This window comes from Mirounga angustirostris, unplaced genomic scaffold, assembly GCF_029215605.1.
Source record: "Mirounga angustirostris isolate CCGP_5_RB_7025 unplaced genomic scaffold, mMirAng1.0.hap1 SCAF_1, whole genome shotgun sequence".
Classification (NCBI taxonomy): domain Eukaryota; kingdom Metazoa; phylum Chordata; class Mammalia; order Carnivora; family Phocidae; genus Mirounga; species Mirounga angustirostris.
This window is the reverse complement of record NW_026991709.1, coordinates 214,881,053-214,900,355: the sequence shown is the minus strand read 5'-3', so window position 1 is coordinate 214,900,355 and position 19,303 is coordinate 214,881,053. Positions and strand designations below refer to the sequence as shown.

General features: G+C 61.1%; 1 protein-coding gene across 21 annotated transcripts in view; it reads right to left on the bottom strand.

Moving 5' to 3' along the window:
- Positions 1 to 18,796, bottom strand: part of TCF3 (transcription factor 3) — a 32,740-nt gene extending 13,944 nt beyond the window's left edge. For 12 of the 21 annotated variants that reach the window (XR_010406197.1, XR_010406199.1, XR_010406201.1 and 9 more), the window contains exons 1-5: positions 18,519 to 18,787; positions 16,569 to 16,682; positions 13,359 to 13,431; positions 1,312 to 1,385; positions 1,009 to 1,087 (exon numbers count right to left, since the gene is read on the bottom strand). Coding sequence is in view for 15 of the 21 variants with exons in the window: in XM_064574263.1 (XP_064430333.1) it covers positions 1,009 to 1,087; positions 1,312 to 1,385; positions 13,359 to 13,431; positions 16,569 to 16,640 (298 nt within the window). In the remaining 6 variants the exon portion in view is untranslated. Of the gene's footprint in view, positions 1 to 1,008; positions 1,088 to 1,311; positions 1,386 to 13,358; positions 13,432 to 16,568; positions 16,683 to 17,906; positions 18,025 to 18,518 lie in introns of those variants that run through there. The other 9 variants (XM_064574254.1, XM_064574261.1, XM_064574280.1 and 6 more) reach the window with 5 other exon arrangements.
- Positions 18,797 to 19,303: the final 507 nt, after the last annotated feature.

Sequence of the window (19,303 nt, the reverse complement as noted above, 5' to 3'; positions counted from 1 at the left end):
TCCTGAGATGCAGGATGAGGATGGCAAGGAGAGGAAATGGAGGTTCTGTGAGGGAACCCTGTGAGCACAGAGAAGGTGCCTAAATCCATGCCACGGGCCTGCACGTCAGGTGGGATGAGAGCTGGGGAGCCAGACCAGGCCGGGGGCCACAGCATGAAGCCCTGCGAGGCCTGCACTGTGCCCACCTCCCCGCCAGCTCGCCAGGCGGGCCTGGGTGCCACGTGGTGGGCCTGGGACCCAGCTGGGCTCTGGGCCCTGCTGACCAGGCCTGGCCGTGGGAAACTGCCCACATCAGGAAGACGCGGGAGGAAGGAACCGGCAGAAGTAACCGGAGTCCCTGCAGGTGCACAGGCCACCCCAGGCGACACGCGGGGCTGGCCTTTACCCTCCTGGTCTGGGAGATGGGCTCCCGGGCGGTCTCTGGACGCTGCCCTTCCCCCCTCCCTTCCCGGGCGCCATGCTTGCCTGTCCAGCTCCCACCGTGCACCCAGTCCCGGGGACCCTCACAGCCACCCATTCATGCGGGCCCTCATGGTCCCAGAGGCTGAGCCTCCGCCAGCTCCCATAAGCCAGGGAGCCCTGCACAGGTCCCTTCGGGCTCAGCCTCAGTGGGCCCGTCTGCAGGTGGGGGAGGCTGCGGGGCTCCGGGAGCTGGGCAAGGCCTCATGACCCGCCACACGGAAAGTGCTGCGAGGGTGCCAGTCCGCCAGTCGGACACCGAGGCTCCAGAAGGGACAGTCCTCACCTGGGTCCCAGTGGGAGGCACTAAGCCCAGACCTGCCCGAATCCGGACTTTCTCGGCCGGCCTCAGAAGGGCGCAGCCCGGCTCTGACCGCCTCCTTGAGTTGCCGGGACTCCTCAGGCTGCTCTCCAGGGGTGCAGGCCCCAGCCACCCACACGCTCTGCTCGGGAGAATCCGCCGAAGCAGAGCTGCCCGAGCACACTGGCCGCACCCGGAGGATCACAGGGGAGCATGAGGGGAGGGGACGGTGCCGCGCGGACACTCACCTCCAAGCCCCGGGCCCAGGAATGTGGATGAAGAGAGACTGCCGTGGGGCTCACTGAAGTGCGTGCCGTCACCGTAGGTCTGTGGAGGCAGATGGCTATGAGGGCTGCTGGGGAGATGAGCTCCAGGAGGCAGGCGTGCCCGTAAGTGCCCGAGTCAGGGCCTGAATCCACGTCCCTGGGCCCATGGCCCCAGGAGACCAGCTTGGTTGGCCTCTGACTTCCCCCTGTGAGCCTCAGTTTCCCATACACTCCCCAACCCAGAGAAGGGAAACCCTGGTCTCGGGCCTCACAGAGACTCCTTACCCGGCTGGGGTCAAAGGAGGAGCTGTTCTGGTCGCTGGTGCCCCAGGAGCCCGAGCTGGGCCGGTCCTCCAGACCTGCAGGGCAACAGAACAGAGAGTTAGGGTCACCCTCACCGCCACCCTGCTCTGAAGCCCGCTGTGGCTTCCACCAGTTCAGGGAGAAGCCCTCCTTCAACTCAGCCGCTTTTCCGGGCCCTTCCTGACCCAGCCTGGCCCTGGAGCCTGTCTGGCCTTACCCAACCCTCGCTCTGCCCATATTTAAACTGCCAAGGGGGTGCCCGGCCAGCTCAGTTGGTGGACATGCAACTCTTGACCTCAGGATTGAAAGTTTAAGTCCCACGCTGGCTATAGATGTTACTTAAAAAATAAAACCTTTTTTTTTTTTCTTCAAAGATTTTACTTATTTATTCACAAGAAACAGAGAGAGGCAGAGGAAAAAACAGGCTCCCCATGGAGCAGGGAGCCCGATGTGGGACTCGATTCCAGGACCCTGAGATCATGACCTGAGCTGAAGGCAGACGCCCAACTGACTGAGCCACCCAGGTGCCCAAAAAATAAAATCTTAAAAAACAAGACAAACAACTGCCATTAGTAGGAAGCACTCCAGACACCCGTAAGGCCCGCAGTTCAAAAAACAATTCTACCACTTGCCTCTGCCAGCAAACTCCTACCCATCCACCAAAGCCCCAGCCATGATGCCCACCCTGGGCAGAGCCCCCACTCTCAGAGCCTCCTCCCCCCACATCTAGTTTCTCCCTCCGGTCCAGCCCTGACCACGAGGGACTGCGGCATCTGAATCAGGCTCAGTCCCTCCTGACCCTGCAAGAAAGGTTCACGAGGGCACCGCGAAAGCTCTGATCTCGGGGAAGTGGGAGTCTCTCCCTTCCCATCACTGACAGATCGGGAGACAAGCCACTCCTTTGTTGAAATAACAGCACGGCTACCACGGGCCCAGGCTGGCAGCCCCTTCGGGTTGAATGGAGCCCCACTTATGAGAGGCCCACGGCATAGTGGGGGTTAACCAGCGTGACAGAGGACCTGGGTCTGGAGCGGAGGGGCAGGGCAGGGCGGGACCCTTATCTCCCCCCGAACACTCCCAGGCACCACCCAGGACTACCCCCCCCCAAGGAGGCACACAGCCTTCCTGGGCCAGGGCTCTGACCCCATCCACCAGAGGCAGCAAGACCACGAGGCCTGACAAACACACGTAGGACAGGCCCTGAGCCCCCGGCCTGGCCCCAGTACCCCTCTGTCGTCAGTTTCCCTCCTCTGGAAACAGGAGGATGAACACACCCCACTCCGCAGGACCCAAGTCAGGCTGGGGAGAGGTGGGCTGGAGGGACCTGTGCCCGGCCCCGCCGTGTGGGCCAGGCACAACCCCCCCCCAGCTGCCCTGTGACCCCACACAGCTGGACTTTGGGGAGACGGCAAGAACCCCAGCAAGAATCCTTCAGCCAGCCCACCTCCCCTCCCCCGCTCATCTTTATCAGAAACTTCTTTCAAATTTCATCCTATTGCAATGCCTTTGTGTTAATCATCCCCCCAAACTGGTGTTTAATTGCTGCCTCATTTGCATAATTATGCATATTAATCCTTCAACCTAATGAATATGCATACACCACATTCAAATTTTATTTTCTAATCAAAAATTTCCACCGTAATTGCAGTGGGGGGCTGCCTTAGCCAGGGGTGGAGGGGCCGCACCCACAGGGGCTCCCGCCATTAGCCACCAGGTTTGGGGGATCCACACCGGGGAAGAGAGTGGCCGGTGAGACAGGGGCGACCTTGGGCAAAGTACCAGCAGCCCAAGCCTCAGTTTCCCTCTATACCCACTTGCCTGCTACCCCTCTCCTTCTGGAGCAGCCCCCACCCCTGCAGCCACCCACAACATGCCCCTGGAGGTGCCAGGACCCCACCACGGTGAGCAGGGAGGCCACGTCCCAAGACCACGACAGACCACGTCTGAGGACAACTCCAACTGGGCGCCTGCAGCCCAGCCCCTGTGGAGCTGGCAGCATGAAGGGTACCCCGGGGCCCAGGGCCTCGCACCCACAGGGACCCCACAAGCTCCTGGCAGAGGCAACCAGGTCTGGCTCTGCCCTTCCTGGAGAAAGCCCCCACCGGCCCCCGGCCTCCCCTCTCCTAGAAATGTCAAAACTAGGGACAGCCCCTCCCCCACCACTCCACTAACAGTTATTAACCCCCCCATTAATCCTACATTTTAATAACCATTATGAATATTCATAATATTCCCGATCCACGTTCTAATAGCCTAAAGCCCTGCTCTCAGAACGTAATCTTTTCACGCCTTCCTTCTTTAAGGCTGGAGGTTCTGAGCCCACGCGGCGGGAGGCTGCCCCAAGCAGAAGCGGGCCCGGGACAGGGAAGAGGGCAGGAGGAGCTCTGCCGGGCCCACGGGTCGGAGCTCCAGTACCAGCTGGAGCTGGGGGGAAGAAAGCCACCCACCTGCCCAGGTGGCCATGGGGACGGAGGCCTGGGCTGCAGAGTGGGCGCCACCACTGGCCCTCAGCGAGACCTGGTGCCCGCCGAGCCCCCTCCCCCGTGGCCCTGGGGGCTGGGCTCGGAAAGGCCCCCAGCAGACACTGGCCCCTGTCGCGTGCCGGACTGCCCTGGGCCTGGGTTGGCAAACTGCAGCCCAGATACCAAGCCAGCCCCCCATCACCACCCCCACGCCTCCTGCTTTCTAAATCGAGTGTTACTGACGTGTGACCACGTCCATTTGTTCCTGCAGGGACAGAACAGAGTTGTCGCTGGCCCTCTGTGCAGAAGCTCAGCCAACCCCAGTAGGGAGGAAGATTCCCGAAGCCGGTTACTCTGTGGGAAGAAGCCCCACCGACAGACGTGGGTACCAGGGCTGGGGTTACGGTGTGGGGCAGGCAAAACCCAGGTGATCCCGAGCCCGGCTCTGTGAGTGTTCCCTCACCCAGGTGCCCAGGCTAGACCCCCAGAGCTGTCCGCTCTCCCTCCCCCTCCCTCCCTCCCTCCCGCTGCCCGCAGGTCAGAGCCTGCCTTCCCTGTCCCCTCGGCCACATCCCTGGGTCGTCCTGCAGCAGCGCTCCCCACCCCCGCACCCTGCCATCCGGGGTCTCCTGCCCACCTCCCGGCCCAGGGAGCTCGATGGAGCTTTCTGAAGCAAAACCTGGCTCTGCCCCACCAGCAGCCGCTGCAGCTCCCTGCGGCCCTCAGGGCAGAGACCAGATCCCTCTCCACCACCCTCCTCCCCCAGCTCATCCCTCGCCAGCCCCAACCCATGAGCGGACCCCCACCTACACGCCCACCCAAGTTCTGCCCTGCCGGTCCCCACACCTGCAGATTCTTCACCCTCCTTCAGGGAAGTCGCCTGGCCATCCCCTCCGAGCCTGGGGTCCTCTGTGTATTCCCAGCGTTGCCCACGCAGGGCTGGCCCCCTGCAAACAGCCTCAGCAACGTCCATGCCTCACTCCGCGGCTGCACCAGCCACTAATGAACCTGCGTCCGAGAGCACTTGCACAGCATCCGCCCCGTCTGCCTGCCCTATCCTGGCCTCCGGTGGCTGCTCATCACCAACGTGGCCAGCACGATGGCTGGAAGGAACCTGCGTGACTTTTAATAAACGTAAACTCAGACGACTCTATGTGGCTCGTGGCTGCAGTGATGGACAGTGCGGCCCCAGAACCCAACGACTGAAACAGTAACAGCAGCAAAACCACACTTAGGTGACGGTGACGGCATCTCAAACAAACAATGTCCAAGAACTACCTGGAAGCGCTCACAGAATTGTTCTTCCTGCAATTTATCAGGCGGCGACGACACTAAGCCAGTCAGCTCTCCCTCTCACAATGAAATCCCCCCAAACTGCGGGGCTCATCGGGGAGCCCCGCCTAGATGCGGCCCCGGGGGCTCGGGGAGGAGCGAGATCCACACCAGTTTGGATTTCCTCGGTTGGGGCTGTGGGCTCCCACAGGGGAGGCCTCTCTTCCTGAGATTTTGGGGGTTAACTTTTCTTTTTTAAGATTTATTTATTCGAGGGGAAAGGAAGAGAGAGAGAATATGGAGCAGACTCCATGGAACCTGACATGGGGCTCGATCCCACGACCCTGAGATCATGACCTGAGCCCAAACCAAGAGTCAGACGTTCAACCGACTGAGCCACCCAGGTGCCCCGGGGGGTCAACTTTTAAATTCCTGTATCATTTCAAAACTGGGGGTGGGGGGGACTGCGAGGGGCATGCAGGCCTGAACCCAGGCTCACTCAGCCTCCATATTCCCACCCCTCTGCTTTATCCTCTGCCTTCTGTTCACACCCAAGAATGCTTCCTTTTCTGGTCTGCATAACTTCAAATTTAGTAAGTTCCCAGGGTTGGCCAGGGCCAGAACAGCCCCCTCCCCACCCTGTTCTGAAAAGGATCAGAAGTGGGTTAGAGAATGTCGCCGGTAGGATGTGAGACCAGCAGCACGCAAGCTAGATGCAGGTGACGGACAGGCCCGGAGCCCTCGCTACATCCGCCCAAGTGTGGGGGCAGGAAAGCAGGGGTCCCCGCATGACCTGAGCACAAGCCGACTGGAGACAGAAGAGGAAGTGAGTAGAGGCCACACCCCACCCTTTCTAAGAGCAGGAGGACCCCCAAACCTGGGACTTTGCTCCTACACAACAACCCTGGGGCTTCCCTGGTGGCAGAGCCAGCCTCGTGTAAGGTGGGTCCCACAAACACGTGGTAATTCAGAGAAACAGGGCCCACCCAGCTACAGAAGCTGCCCCCCCCGCAAATTTCAGGAACACCCTCGTCCTGCTTCAGGCTCAAGGGGACCCGTGTGGTAGCTGAGTGTGGGGATGGGAGAACCTGCCCCCCAATATGAGCTCAGAAGCCAACCTGGGGTCTCTCTGCAAGAACAGACAGAAGACAGAAACACACGTGGGACGCCAAAGATGAACCGGGATTCCGGACTTAGGATTTATCCCAGCAAAAGACCATCTGAGGCAGCAACCACCAAGCACCCTCAAGGTATTAAGGAGCCTGGGGGCTTCTGAAGTAGAAGAGATTTCAGACGGAAAAGGCGAGACAGCAGGAAAAAACAAGCAGAGCAGCAACCCCACAAATCCACAGGAGACTTTGAAGGGCAGCAGCCACGTGGGAAGGGCGCCCCGGGCCACCCCACGAGGTGGAGACGGACAGCGCTCCGCGACGACCGGAACGACGCACAGCGAGACCCAGCCTGAAACCACACCCTGCATGGAGCTGACGGCGCTCGTCTGAGCTGCGGACCCGGACAGCCCTCCGGCAACCTGAGAAACATGAACGAAAACGCAAAGAAGGGGATGAGGGAGGCGCACCCACGTCATTCAGACGAGATCGGGCGCGTTCAGGGTGGTATGGCCGTGGACTCCCACACGTCATTCAAACCACGAAGTCAGCCGCCAGCCTCCCGCACTCTGCGAGCCCGGCAGTGGCAGAACACAGCTCCGGCCGAGCTTGGGAGGCTACGCACCAGCCGCCGGGCAGACGCGCCATGCGACACAGCGAGGAGCAGCTGGAAGGCCCGCATCCAAGTCCCAGCCCGAGGGGCGAGCCTTCACCGAGGACGGGCTGGACCGAGAGAGACAACCCCACCGACCTGAGCCCCGGGAGCCCCAGAACCCACTGTCCTCCCGCCATGCACGAGCCCTGGGGGGCACACGCAGAGACCCACAGACATGCCCGCGGAGAAAGGGGCGCTGCTCTTGGTCCCTGACACGGAACACACTAAAATGGGAATACGGTCGTGCAGCAGACGCAGACCCCACGGCCCCACGCCCCGGGGCACCTCAAGGACACGTGCGCGGCGGCAGAGCTGGCCCTGCCGTGGCGAGGGTGGGAGGCTCTGGGTCTTCCCAACGGGGCCAGGGCTCCAGCTGCACCCGGACTCTGTACCAGGGACCTCGATATGAGACGGGGGACAGACGCTCGCCCCCAGCCTGGAAATCAGAACTCTCCAAAGCAACTTGACTCAACAGGAACATTTTTTTAAAAAAAGTATCAAATATCTCTAAAAAATAATAGAAGTCCGTGTAACTATGGCCACCGGACCCCGCAGAATGCAACCCCAACAGAAAAGTGTGACCAGCGACACCAGGCCCCAAATGGGAGGTCGATGAGCGCGCCAGCCTGCAGTCCGAAGTCAAACACAAGCCAACCAGCCACAGGTCTGAGAGAAGTCGGGGAGAGAAGAGCAGTTTGACAGTGACGCCTGTTCCTCAGAAGAAAAATCAGTAAGAGATCAGAGGCAGCTGAATCAAGGACAAAGAGCTGAAAGAAAACGCCACTAGACTCCGAACCGAGGCGTGGACTCTGCGTCCTGACGAACGGGGACAGGCGCGACTCTGGAAGCTGCTGAAGGCCATGCCAGCCACGTTACCCTGTGTCCCAAGTGAGGGTTTTCCCCTCAGACAACCCTGGAGCTGACAAGAGGCACCAACAAAATCTCAACAGGAATCACTGCAGGAAAAAGGGGCTCGAATGCAAACAGGGAGGTGGGCCGGTTCCCCCAGCACCAGGGATGGGTCTCACTCAGAGTATCGCTGACAGAAGCCTCTGCCCACGCAACTAAGGACCGTGGGCAAAGCGCTGGGGCGGAGCGGACCAATCTGCCTGGCGGCTGACGCGGGGCACAGACCGCACCTGGGGACAGTATCAGGACGTGGAGAAGCAAAGTCAAGACCACGCTCACTGTGGACATCACATGGGGCCAGAGGAAAGCGCCCACGTGTGATAAACACACACCTACGGGAGGATGGACCTCCAGGCAACCACCCGCATCAGGCCCAGTCCTGCTGACGAGCCCGACAAGCCCAGGAGCACACGCCTGCGTTTCTAGAAATGCCGGCCACTGCAAAAAGGCACACGGCGTCTGCACTGGGATGCGGCAGGTGAGGGGCCCGAGGATGGCTGGACTGGTCAGCCAGAAAACCAAACCAAGAGAAGAGCACCAACAGGCACGTCGGGAGGCAAGCAGGACGAACAAGGTCCCCAAACCATGGCATGGAAACTTCTAGAATACCTAGACCACCCTCACCGGAGAAGGCGGGACAGAACAAAACAGAACCGTAGAAGAGCCAAGTGTCCCATACATCAGTTTCTGAAGTTTCTCCTCAAAGCTGTACAGGTCGAGAGAGAGAAGCCGAACAGATGGGGGAAAACTGGGTTCTGACCTCAGGAAACTGCAGATTGGTCCGCTCCGGCCCAGCGCTTTGCCCACGGTCCTTAGTTGTGTGGGCAGGGGCTTCTGTCAGCGATACTCTGAGTGAGACCCATCCCTGGTGCTGGGGGAACCGGCCCACCTCCCTGTAGACGGATGGTTCCTTCCCAAAGTCAGCTATGAAGTCAATGCTCTAACACATCCCAATAGGGCTTCCCTTCGGGGCAGGGCCGTGGTGTGAGCCTCCCCAAGATCAGAACACAGAACCGCGTCGTCTCAATGTGTGTGGGGGGCCCTGCAAAAGCACAGTGAGGGCAAGACCGGGACACACCGCAAAGCGCTGGCAACTACCACCAGGGGCACTGAGGCAGGAAGAGACGGAAAGATGAGAGGACACAGAAGTTCACGGCCACCTGGCACCCGAGGAAGCGCCCTCCAAACCGACGCCAAGGCGCATCCTGGGCATGACTCCCAGGCACGACTCAGCTGCTCTCCGGTTCCCTAGCGCGGACACACTCCTTCCCGGAGCTACCTGTCCTGGCACGCACGATCCTCCCCCAAGCACAGCTCCACGCACAGCTCGGCCCGCACCTCTCGGCTCCAACGGTCTCGGTCCCCTCCGCTGGGCTGCGTTAATGCTTTAACCCAAGAGGTGCATAAACAGAATGCTGACATTTCCAAATAGTCAGGCTTTTTGTTTTGTTCTACTCTTTACTCTTTCCTAGTTTTACTGCACTTTTCTCATGGGACACAGCTTATACTTGAGTCTTTTTCTTCTCTTACGTTAGAAATTTTCACTGCAACCAGCATGCACTCCGTTTTCATAAAGGGGTGTGGCCTCTCACGGACACGTGCTTCTACGGAGGACAGGCACCCCCCAGAATCACCCAGAAGCTACAGGCCCCCTCCCAGCCTTTCCAACAGAGCTCAGGTGTAGTCCCATGGGTGAGCCCAACGTGTGCACTAGGCTGGGAACGGCTGTCAGCCCGTGACCACTTCACGGTCAAGATTCTCTACCTCCTGCTTCTTTCTTGTGGCTCTGCTCGGCCAAGGACCACCAACCTACACTCCTCTGCCCTCCTGCATCTTTTCCCATACCCTCCTCACTCCTCAGCCTGATGCAGCAAGAAGCAAGGGCTTTCGAGACCCCCACATCTGCACTGCTGAATGAACGGTGTCATCTGATTCCTAAGGATTTCTCAGAAATGGCACCAAGACTAGAACGCCATGAATGGAAAGATCTGACAACATACAAATTTAATCTGTAAAACACTGAGACCAATTAAAAAATATTGTTAACAAGTTACAAAGTTATGAAATAAACTACAACGTAGCTCACAAAAGACTAACATCCTTCCTATGCAAAGAGTTCTTACAAGTCAATAAGAGCAGTAGAGCATAGGGATAAAGAACACCACAGGAAAGCAGCACCAGGGAGTTACTTGGGACGGTTACTAAACTCACCATAAGTGCAACGAGAATGACAATCTTGCTTATTTCACCAACCCGTGGGGACTAAGGACTCAAATGATCCAGGCTTGGTGCCTGGAATACAGCGCTCAACAAATATTGAAGTAAATCGTGGTTGATAAGCATTAGTGCTGCCATTGTTAAAAGCTCACTGGGCAGCAAAGAAAAACTACCGATACGGCTTTCACAGCCAACAACCTGGACAGGTGTCCAGAGAATTCCGCTCAGTGAGAAAAGCCAATCTCAGAAGGTTACACAATCTCACATGGTTCCACGTACTCCTGACGCTCTCAACATGACAAAGCCAGAGCTGGAGAATGGTCTGTGGCCGCCAGGGGTGAAGGGAGTCGGGTGGGTATGACTACGAGGTAGCGGACAGCGGTAGCAGCTCTGCGTCTGGACTGTGGCGGTGAGCTGATGGCGCTCCATGCAGCCTAGAAGTGTGCAGACACCCGCCCACCCCCGCACTCACACTGATCACGCCCGGGTGGTACCAAGGTCGGCTCCCAGGCTACGGTCCTGCAGTTCTAACTGCCCGTCTGTCTGTAATGATTCCAAAGAAACTGATCAACTCCAGAGAGGGGCGGGGGGCGGGGGCTCAAGACAGTAATGGAAAACTCATCAAAAAAGAACTCGTGGCCGATGAGCTTCTGAAAAGGTGACCACGCATCACGAGTGTCATCAATGCCCCCTGGAACGGCATATTCCTCGTCACCCATGAAGTGGGAGGGCAAGTTTGAAGACCTGTGCTGGAGAAGGGGCCGGGCCAGAGGGGCACGCTCGTGGGCAGTCCACCTCCACGGGACCCCTGCCCCGGCCGGTGCTGGCACAGTCTTCGACAGTCCCCGAGTGTAGGAGTGTCACCCTGAGCACGTGTTACGTTCACAATTCTGCTAACGAGAAAGCTGCCCAGAAACGATAAACAGGTGTCCTCTGCCCCGTCCATACGCTCTTCCTGGTGTCCGGGGCGGCCTCGGACCCTGCGGTTTCCAGCAGATGATGCGCTGTCACGCAGCTCTGTGCCTCATGGTCTCCCAAGAGAGAGGGGATGGGGATGCGTTCTCCTCTTGAGGGTTCTCTGATCCAGATACGAACCAGAAGACCTCCCCTCCCCCTCAAGTGGTTCACGTCCCTCTGCCACCACTTCTCAAGCAGCCCTTCCACACACTGACCTTCAGAGCCGCCGCCCACTTGCTAACAGAACGGACCCAAGGGCACAGGCTGACTTAGGTGACGTGAAGGTCCACCAGACCAGGATGCACGAGGCGGACCGGCCCCGAGGTGGCGCGAGACTGGCAGGGCCCACGAGCATCTGGGAGCCCCTGGCAAGCATGCACGACCAGCTGAAGGAGGGTGAGCTGCCTCGCTCTGACGGGGGCGGACCTTCCCCGGGCCCACCTGCCAACAGACCAGCAACCTGCCCCCTTCCCGGTGTCTCCAGCCCCACCAGGAAGAAGATGGAGAAGTGAGCTCAGAGCAGGGAGAACCCTGGGGCTCTGGCCAAGCCCAGGTCCTGAGGCTCCCAGGTCTGAAGGCAGGGCCAGGAGGGCTGCCCCGAGACACGCCCACACCTCCAGTTTACAAAGCACTCACACCCCCGGACTCGCTGAATCACCTGGCCGCTGGCACACGCCCTTTTACAAATGAAGAAACTGAGGCTCACGGTCACGCCACCTGATGCAGGCGGCACAGAGTCTCGTGCCTGGAGTGGCAGCGAGGACGGGCCCTTCTGCTCCGGTCTTAGGGTTCCTGGTCCCACGTCCCCAGCCACACCAGGCTCAAGCTGGTGGTAACGGCTTGAACTGAACTGGGTGAGGGGCCCCTGGCTGCATACCCAGGACGGGGGTCTCCCAGGCTGGAACAACCACACCCTGTCCCCATCCGAAGTGGTCAGGGCAGGGCCAGAAGTGGGCAGCTTGGAGGGGCACCTCCCCTAGGAGCTGCGGCTTCGATGACTCGGAGCTGCTGGTCCCAAGTGGACACCAGAAAAGGGAAAACAGCCTGGGGCAGAGGCCCAGCAGGAGACAAAGGCATGCCTCTGCCATCTCCACCAAGGAGACCCCCAGAACCTGACCCTCTGCCCAAGCCAGAGAAAGGGTAGCACCCCAGGTCCTGGGAAATACTTCTAGAGGGAGGGAGCGAGATGGCCTGTGGGGATTTCCACAGCTCAGAGAGGACTCTGTCCAGCCCTGCAGCCACTTCCTCAGGCAGAGGGGAAGGCCAGCACGGTGGGGGGGGGGGGGGGGACATGACAAAATGTCCCTCTCCTTGTGGAAGGTGCCTGAACACAACCCACCCCTGAAAACCTCTCCTCCTCCAGCCAGAACACACTGGATACCCCAATGGAATTTACAGACAACTCCAAGAAAGAACCTTCCACCCCAAATCCCAGAGTCACAGAAGGACGCACACCCAATCCTGAGACCCTGGAAAGATGCCAAAATCCAAAGAGTGGCAGAAGATCCTGGTCTCCCTGAGGGGCTCCCCCAAATCCCACCAACAACCAGGCTGGACTCTCCAATGTACACAAGGCACCGCTTTCTGCCCACAGCCCTCCAGGGCTCCCACCTCCCTGGAGTGAAAGCCCAAGTCCTCCCGAGACCCCAAGGCCCTGCAGGACCTTCCTCGTTCCTCCCTGCACTCCCCTCCTCCCTCTCGCTCAGTCTGCTCCAGGCACACTGCTCCTCCTTGCTCTTCCTCTAACACACCAGGCCTGGTCCTGCCCCAGGATCTTTGCACAGGCTGTGCCCCTCACTCTGAACCCCCCTCAGGTCTCTGCTCAAACAGGACCTCCTTGAAGACCGTCCCTGACCACCTCAGCTTTGTGACCACCTCCTCCTTACTGCTCTGCTGCCTAACCCCTGTGGCATGTGCCTTCAGCAGGAAAGAAAGGTCTGTCCTCCTCCTGCCATGTCGTGGATCCTCAGTGCCTGGTAGGGTGACCGACTCATCCAGGTTTGCTGAGGACACCCCTAGTTTCATTGTTCAAAATCCCAGATCCCGGGAACACCCCTGTGTCCTCAGCAGGATGGTCAGCCACCCCAGTGCTGGGTCCCATACACGGTACTCCCGTAACATGTATTTGAAAAAACAGCCAAGAGCCGGGCCCCTCCCTGGACTCATAACGTGGGCAAGACTTAGTGAGGGCTGATTCCAGCAACTCCTGGGCTTCCACCTCCCCCTTAAACTGGAGACCCAGGGCCCCATAGGGGCCACGGGGACCCAGGAGGCTCAAGTCCCCACCTCACATGTGCCCCTCAGCCCCAGGCCCCTCACCCCCTATCCCACTCGGCTGGGTACCGCCCCCAAGCACGTCCTCCTTTGATGTCCCCTCTGAGTGGCCCCAGCACCATGCGCCGCCCGGTGCTCCCAGCCCACCCGCTGCCCCAAGCCACAGGGTCCTACCTGAGCCTCCAAACTGGGCACCAGCCAGGGAGGTGGGCCGGCCCTTGCCGTTGGCCACGGGCAGGGGGAACATCTGTGGGAAGAGACAGAGAGGGGAGTGTGGGGGCCAGGACCCAGCTCTGCCTGGGGGTCCGTCCTGCTACCAGTAACAGCGTATCTGGTAGAATTTAGACACTCTGTTGGGAGGACGCCCGGCCGGCTCCGTCGGTGGAACAGGCAACTCTTGATCTTGGTGTCGTGAGTTCTAGCCCCACACTGGGTGAGTGCAGAGTTTACTTAAATAATATTAAAAAATAAAAACTCTGCTGTTTGCAGCTGGAGTAACTGATCTCAGGACTGGAAACCCTTTACTTGCTCTCAGAAGCAATACAAAGTTTTCCTTAAGTTTCAGCTTTAAAAAGTTAAAGTATCGCTCCCAGCCCAGCAGCGAGGGTGAGCTGCGCACAGGCCTTTCCCCAGGCCAGAATCCCCTCCTGTCCTGCACGCCCCTGACCCTGAGCGGCAGGCATGTGGGGAGGACAGCTCCGCCCAGTCACTGGGATGGGAGGAGGCTGACCTGGGTCAAGTGTCCCCCACGTGCCAGGCTCTGTATTCACTGGCTGCCTGGGGCCCTCATCACATCTGCCCCTCAGGAGAAGCTGAGGCCCAGAACGCCAGGAAGCTGGAGGGACCTGGGAAAGGCTGTGCCCACCCCCCAACAGGTGACTTGGTGATTCTCCTGGGCACCGTGTGGAAAGGCTGCCTCCCCCCGCCCCCCCCCCCCCCCCCCCCGGTTTACCCAAACCCACCGTGTTAAGTCTCTCAGGATTAAACAGCTTAGGAGCATTAGCCAAGAAAACCCAACATCAACAAACCCTTTTGCCACACAAAACAAAACACGTCCATGCCCTAGACTCCATCTAGGGCCCAAGTGATTAAAGGTGGCCAGAATCAGGGCCAGGGGCTCACTGGGGAGCTGCTGACCCCCCCAGCCCCCTAACCTACCCCGCTCAGCCAGGAGGTGAGGGCACAGTGCCTGTGGGCAGGACTCTCAGGGCAGCGTCACGAGCCCTGTCCCCACGCCCCGTTCCACAGGAGAGAAACAGAGGCCATGTGCTCAGCTGGCCCTGGCGGGCGGGGCAGCAGGGGCTCATGGGAGGCGTGGAGCCTGGCGGGAAGCAGGTTCTCGCTGGGTCTGCAACCCCCTCCGGGGGCGTGGCTGTGCTCATTCAACTGGCCCAGCCTCCCCAGGGCCCTATTTCCCACATAGGCTCCTGCCCCACTGGGGAAACTGAGGCCTGCATTGAGGGAGGTGTTAGCTGAACCACAGTCAGAACCAACTGGACCCTAGGCCTGGGGGTCAGCAGCCAAGCCCCCGGGGGGGGGCCCATTCCAAGTCTTTGTTTTGTCCCCTAGGGTACCAGGGGCTGCGCTGACGTGGCGTCTGCCACAGGGGCACTGGGCCCTGTCAGCCCTGACACTGCCCCCCCTTACCCTGCAGCCTCAGTCTTCTGTGAAATGGGCCCACGGCCCTGACCACACGGGACACTGAAAGCCAAGCACGCAGGCGTCCCCCACTGCTCAGAGCCCACGTGCCCTTCATGCCCTGATGAGCTTCCTTTCTAACTGTGGAGACTCAGGGCCTGGCAGGGACAGCGGCTGATGCCACGGCTTAGCTGTTTCTTCGTGTTGCTCTGACAGTCACCTCTTCTGCTGCACAAGAAATTGGACCCGCAAACACTTCCCTTCCAAACCTTTCCTCAGTCTAAGACCAAGTGAATTTAAAACATAAATCCACTTGATTTCTCTGGGGTAGGCGGGAGGGAGCACCTACAAGGAGACCAAGAAGTGACGGAGGAGGAGGCGGGGGCTGTCTGTGCCCAGTGACCTGACCAGGCCTCTCTCCTTGTGACAAGGACGGGAAGTGGAAATCCAGCTCCAGGTTCACCCCGAGGGAAGACACAGGGCACTTTACCCCTCGGCCTCAATTTCCTCATCTGTGAAATGGGTCACTGTTTTGGAACTGGGGTGGAGAAGACGTTAGGACCCACCAGACAGAAGGGGCGGGGGAACGAGGGGTTCAAGGCTCTCGGATAGAAGAGGCGAAGAGACCAGGTCTGACCCTGTGCCCACCACCCACCCCCACCCCAGTCTGTTCCAGCTCAATAGTCTGTGACCTGTCAGTTTAACAAAAAAACAACTGAACTGCCTCTGGGTTACTCAGCCGGGGAAGCAAAAATAAAATGGGGCTTAAAAATGGCTCAAAAATACCACTATGGCCCTTCCGGAGCCAGAGCCCTCTGTCCCGTGGGCTGTGTTTTTCCACAGGATGGCTGGTGTCGTTTCGGTTTGGGGACTTTTGTTTTCGACAGGCCTCAGTGGCCTGGGCCTCGTCCTGGTGGAGGGTGAAATTCAGACTGAAAGTACCCTCCCCCAACCCGTTTCAAATCAAAATAGTGCTTCCTGGCGCAGGAGTGGGAGCAGGACTCAGGGAAGTGTCCACGGGCAGGCTGCAGAGGTTCAGAGGACACCCGGACCACCCGACACTGGTGACAGATGACCCACTGCACAGATGAGCACACTGAGGCCGCCACTCCCGGCACCCAAGGGCCCAGCTGAGCTGTGTGATGCCCGGGAGCCAGCACCCTCCCGGGAGCTCTGTCGGGCCCGGCGGTGCCGCCTGGGCCTGCCTCGCCACCACGGAATGATGGTAGTCATGAGAGTGACAGTCGCAGCTACCACCAGGTCAGAGTGTTTCTTCCAGGCTGTGCTGCCCAGGGATTCCCACACTCTCCAGATCTCCTACGGCCACCTGCCCCGGCGCCCCGCTCCTGACCACCCATCACGCTGGCCCCCATGTGGCTGAGTAACTGAGGAGACGGACTTCACCAACTGTGCTTCTCTGCCTCACTCAGGTCCCACGCCAGTCATCCCGGTACCGGGTGCCTTTTTTTTTCTTTCTTTTGTACCCACACGGCAATGATAACCCTGATCACACCTATTTTCCAGGTCAGGAGGCCAAGGCCACTGCTGGCCCATAGTCCATGCACCCCACCGCACCCCAAATCCTCCAGCCCCCTCCCACCGGGGAACCCTCCACCCAGCCAAGTTTGAGGTCTGGCTCTTGGCTCTTGGGGTATTTCTGGCAGATGCTTCTGTCCCAGGAAGCTTGGGGGAACAGGCCCACACAGAGGCAGGGCGGGAGCCCGGGAAGGCGGGGCCCTGGCTTACCATGCTGAAGTCCAGGAGATCACTGAGCTCCTTGTCTGTGCCCACAGGCGCCATCCTCTGTGGCTGGTTCATTCTCCAGGGCCCAGGGTGGGCACCTCAGGCCTAGAGACGGCCCTACAGAGGAGGGGACGGACACACGGGAACAGGAAAAGCAAAGAAGAGGTCTGAGTGACTGTGGCAAAGGTGGACAGATGGGGAGTGGGAGAGCTGTTTTAAAAAGCCCTTCTAACGGCCCTGAGGGCTTGGGTCTTCCCAGAATGAGCCCCTTCGTGACCCTGGGGCTGGGGGCAGGGCAGCCAGGACTCCCTGGCTTGGGCCCCTGGAGACCTCTCCCCAGAGCCCTCAGGGAGTTTGAACAATGGGGGGGGGGGGGGAGTCTGCAAATGCACATTCCCTAAACTCTCCAAGACCACCAGGGAATCAGATTGCAAATTTTAAACTGCACGCAGGGTGGGAGTGGTCCCATCACCAATCCGCCAGAACCCGCCCCTCTCCCCCTCCCATCTCTCCTTTCCAACCCCCCCCCCACAGGCTTGCCACCGCCAGGGAAGGGGGAGGGCAACCCAGGCCCCATCCCAAGGGAAATTTTGTGACCCCCGCCCCCCAACAGCTGTCACAGCGTGTTGTAAACCAGGTCGCCCCCAAACTCAAAGCTAAAAACAATCTTCAATAAAAAGGCACAACCGCCTTCCTGATTCCCGACTGAAAATGGGGAGGGTGCCCGGTGCAGGGACCTACCTACAAAGCTCCCCTCCACCCTTAACCTCCTCCCCCCACAAAAAAAACAACTGAACTCAGAGCAGAAGGAAAAAAAAAAAAAAAAAACCACCACCACCACCACCCTAGGTTGTTTTATTGTCACGATGTATCCGGGAATTATTTTTAAGCAACTTTGAAAACATCCCTTACCTCCCGCTCCGGGGGTGGGGGTGGGGGGTGTCCCCAAAGCAGGGTTTCCCCCGCACAGCCCCAGGGCCCTCCATTCTAGAGCGCGGGTGGAGGCTCACCTGCCTGGCCCCCATTCCCCCACCCCCCAGGAGAGGAAGCGCAGGGGAGCGCGCAGCCCCTCCGGCTTCGGTCCCGGGCTTCCCGGGCGGCTGCGGGGCGGAGGGGGTTCCAGGGTCGAGGGAGACCCCGCTTCGGAAGCGGAGAACCCCCGCTTTGTTCGCCAGCTCGGGACGAGGTGTGAAACGGCTGCCCCAGCGCCCCCTCCCCCGCCAGGTCTTTTCTTCCTCGGAGGGCGTGTGAAACTGACTTTGTTGAGGAGTACGAAACCGCACTTTTTGTGGGGTGGCTGAAACCGATTTCAAGGCAGACCTGGGGGGGCTGGAAACTTACGGGGGGCCGCAGGATCTGGGGGGCTGGAGCGGCCTCGGAAGCAGGGCGAGGCGGTGCGAGCGGCCGGGGGCCCCCGCCCCGCCCCCACCCCGCCCGCCACGGCCGGTGCAGGCGGGCGGCCCGGGAGCCTTTGAAGCCGGGCCGCCCGCCGCCGCCGCCCCGGGCCGCGCTAACGCGGAGCAGATGTTCGCGCCCCGGCGCCCCCACCCCCGGCCCGGCCCTCAACCTGCGCCCGCGGGGCGCGCCACCGCACCTTCCCCGCCAGACAAAAGGACGCTCCCCCGCCCCCTCCAAACTCCGGCGCCGTGGAGGGGGCCCCGCCGCCGGCCGCCCGCCCCGCCCGCCCGCCCGCCGCGCCGCAAAGTTTCGCTAAGTGCGGCCCGGCGGGCGGGGGGCGCGGCGCGGAAAGTTGGAGGACAATGACGCCCGGCCCGCGGCGCGCGGGGACGCACCCCCGGACGGCGCCCCCGCCCCCACGTCCCGGGCCCGCGGCGGCGGCGGCGGCGGCGGCGGCGGCGGCGGCGGCGGCGGCGGCGGCGGCGGCGGCGGCGGGGGGAGGGGGCGGGCCAACTTCGCACAAAGCCGCGGGGCCCCGCGGCCCGGCGTGCTCACCTGCTCGGCGCGGCCGGGCCCGCAGCGCGCGGGGGGCGGCGGCATGAACGGCCCCCCCGGACAAAGGGGCGTCGCGCCGGGCCCCCGAGGGTCGCGCGTGGGCGGCGGCGGCGGCGGCGCCCGCCCGGGCCTCCCTGCGGCCCGCCCCGCGGGGCCCGTGCGCGGCCGGGGCGCTGGCGGAGGCGGCGTGTGCGGAGCTCGCGCTGCCCGCCGCCCGCGTCGCTGGGCTCGGTCCGGCCCGCTACGCCCGCGGCCGCCGCCGCTGCCTCATCTTCCTGCGGCGGGAGACATGTTCCGCCCCCCGCCCCGCGCGCGGCCCCGCCCCCGCCAAGCCCCGCCCGCGCCCCGCCCCGCCCGCGCTCCGCCCGGCGCCGCCGCGGATCCCTCCGCCGCCGCCCGTTCGGCCCGCGCCGGGCCCCGCGGCTCGTCTTCCTGCGCGCCCGCGGGAAGCGGCTGGGGCCTCGTGCAGCGTGGGGCCTGGGGGCAGGGGCGCCCGGGTAGGGCGGCGGCAAAGGGCGCGGGGAGGGGGCCGGGACTATCTCCCAGCGCGGAGGCGCACGCAGGGTGGAAACGCACCCGTGACGCAAGCGGGCAGGGACCGTGAGACGGAAAGATAAGGCAGGGCAGCGGTGGCCAATCGGAGGGGCGAAAGTGTGATTGGCGGGATTGTCGGCCATTCGGGACGCGGCCCCGCCTCCTCCGCGAGGTCTAGCGAAGAAAGAGGTGGGACTCTCGGAGCGTTAGGCCCAGAGAAGCAATGGGGGTGGGGTTTGGGGTTTTATTGT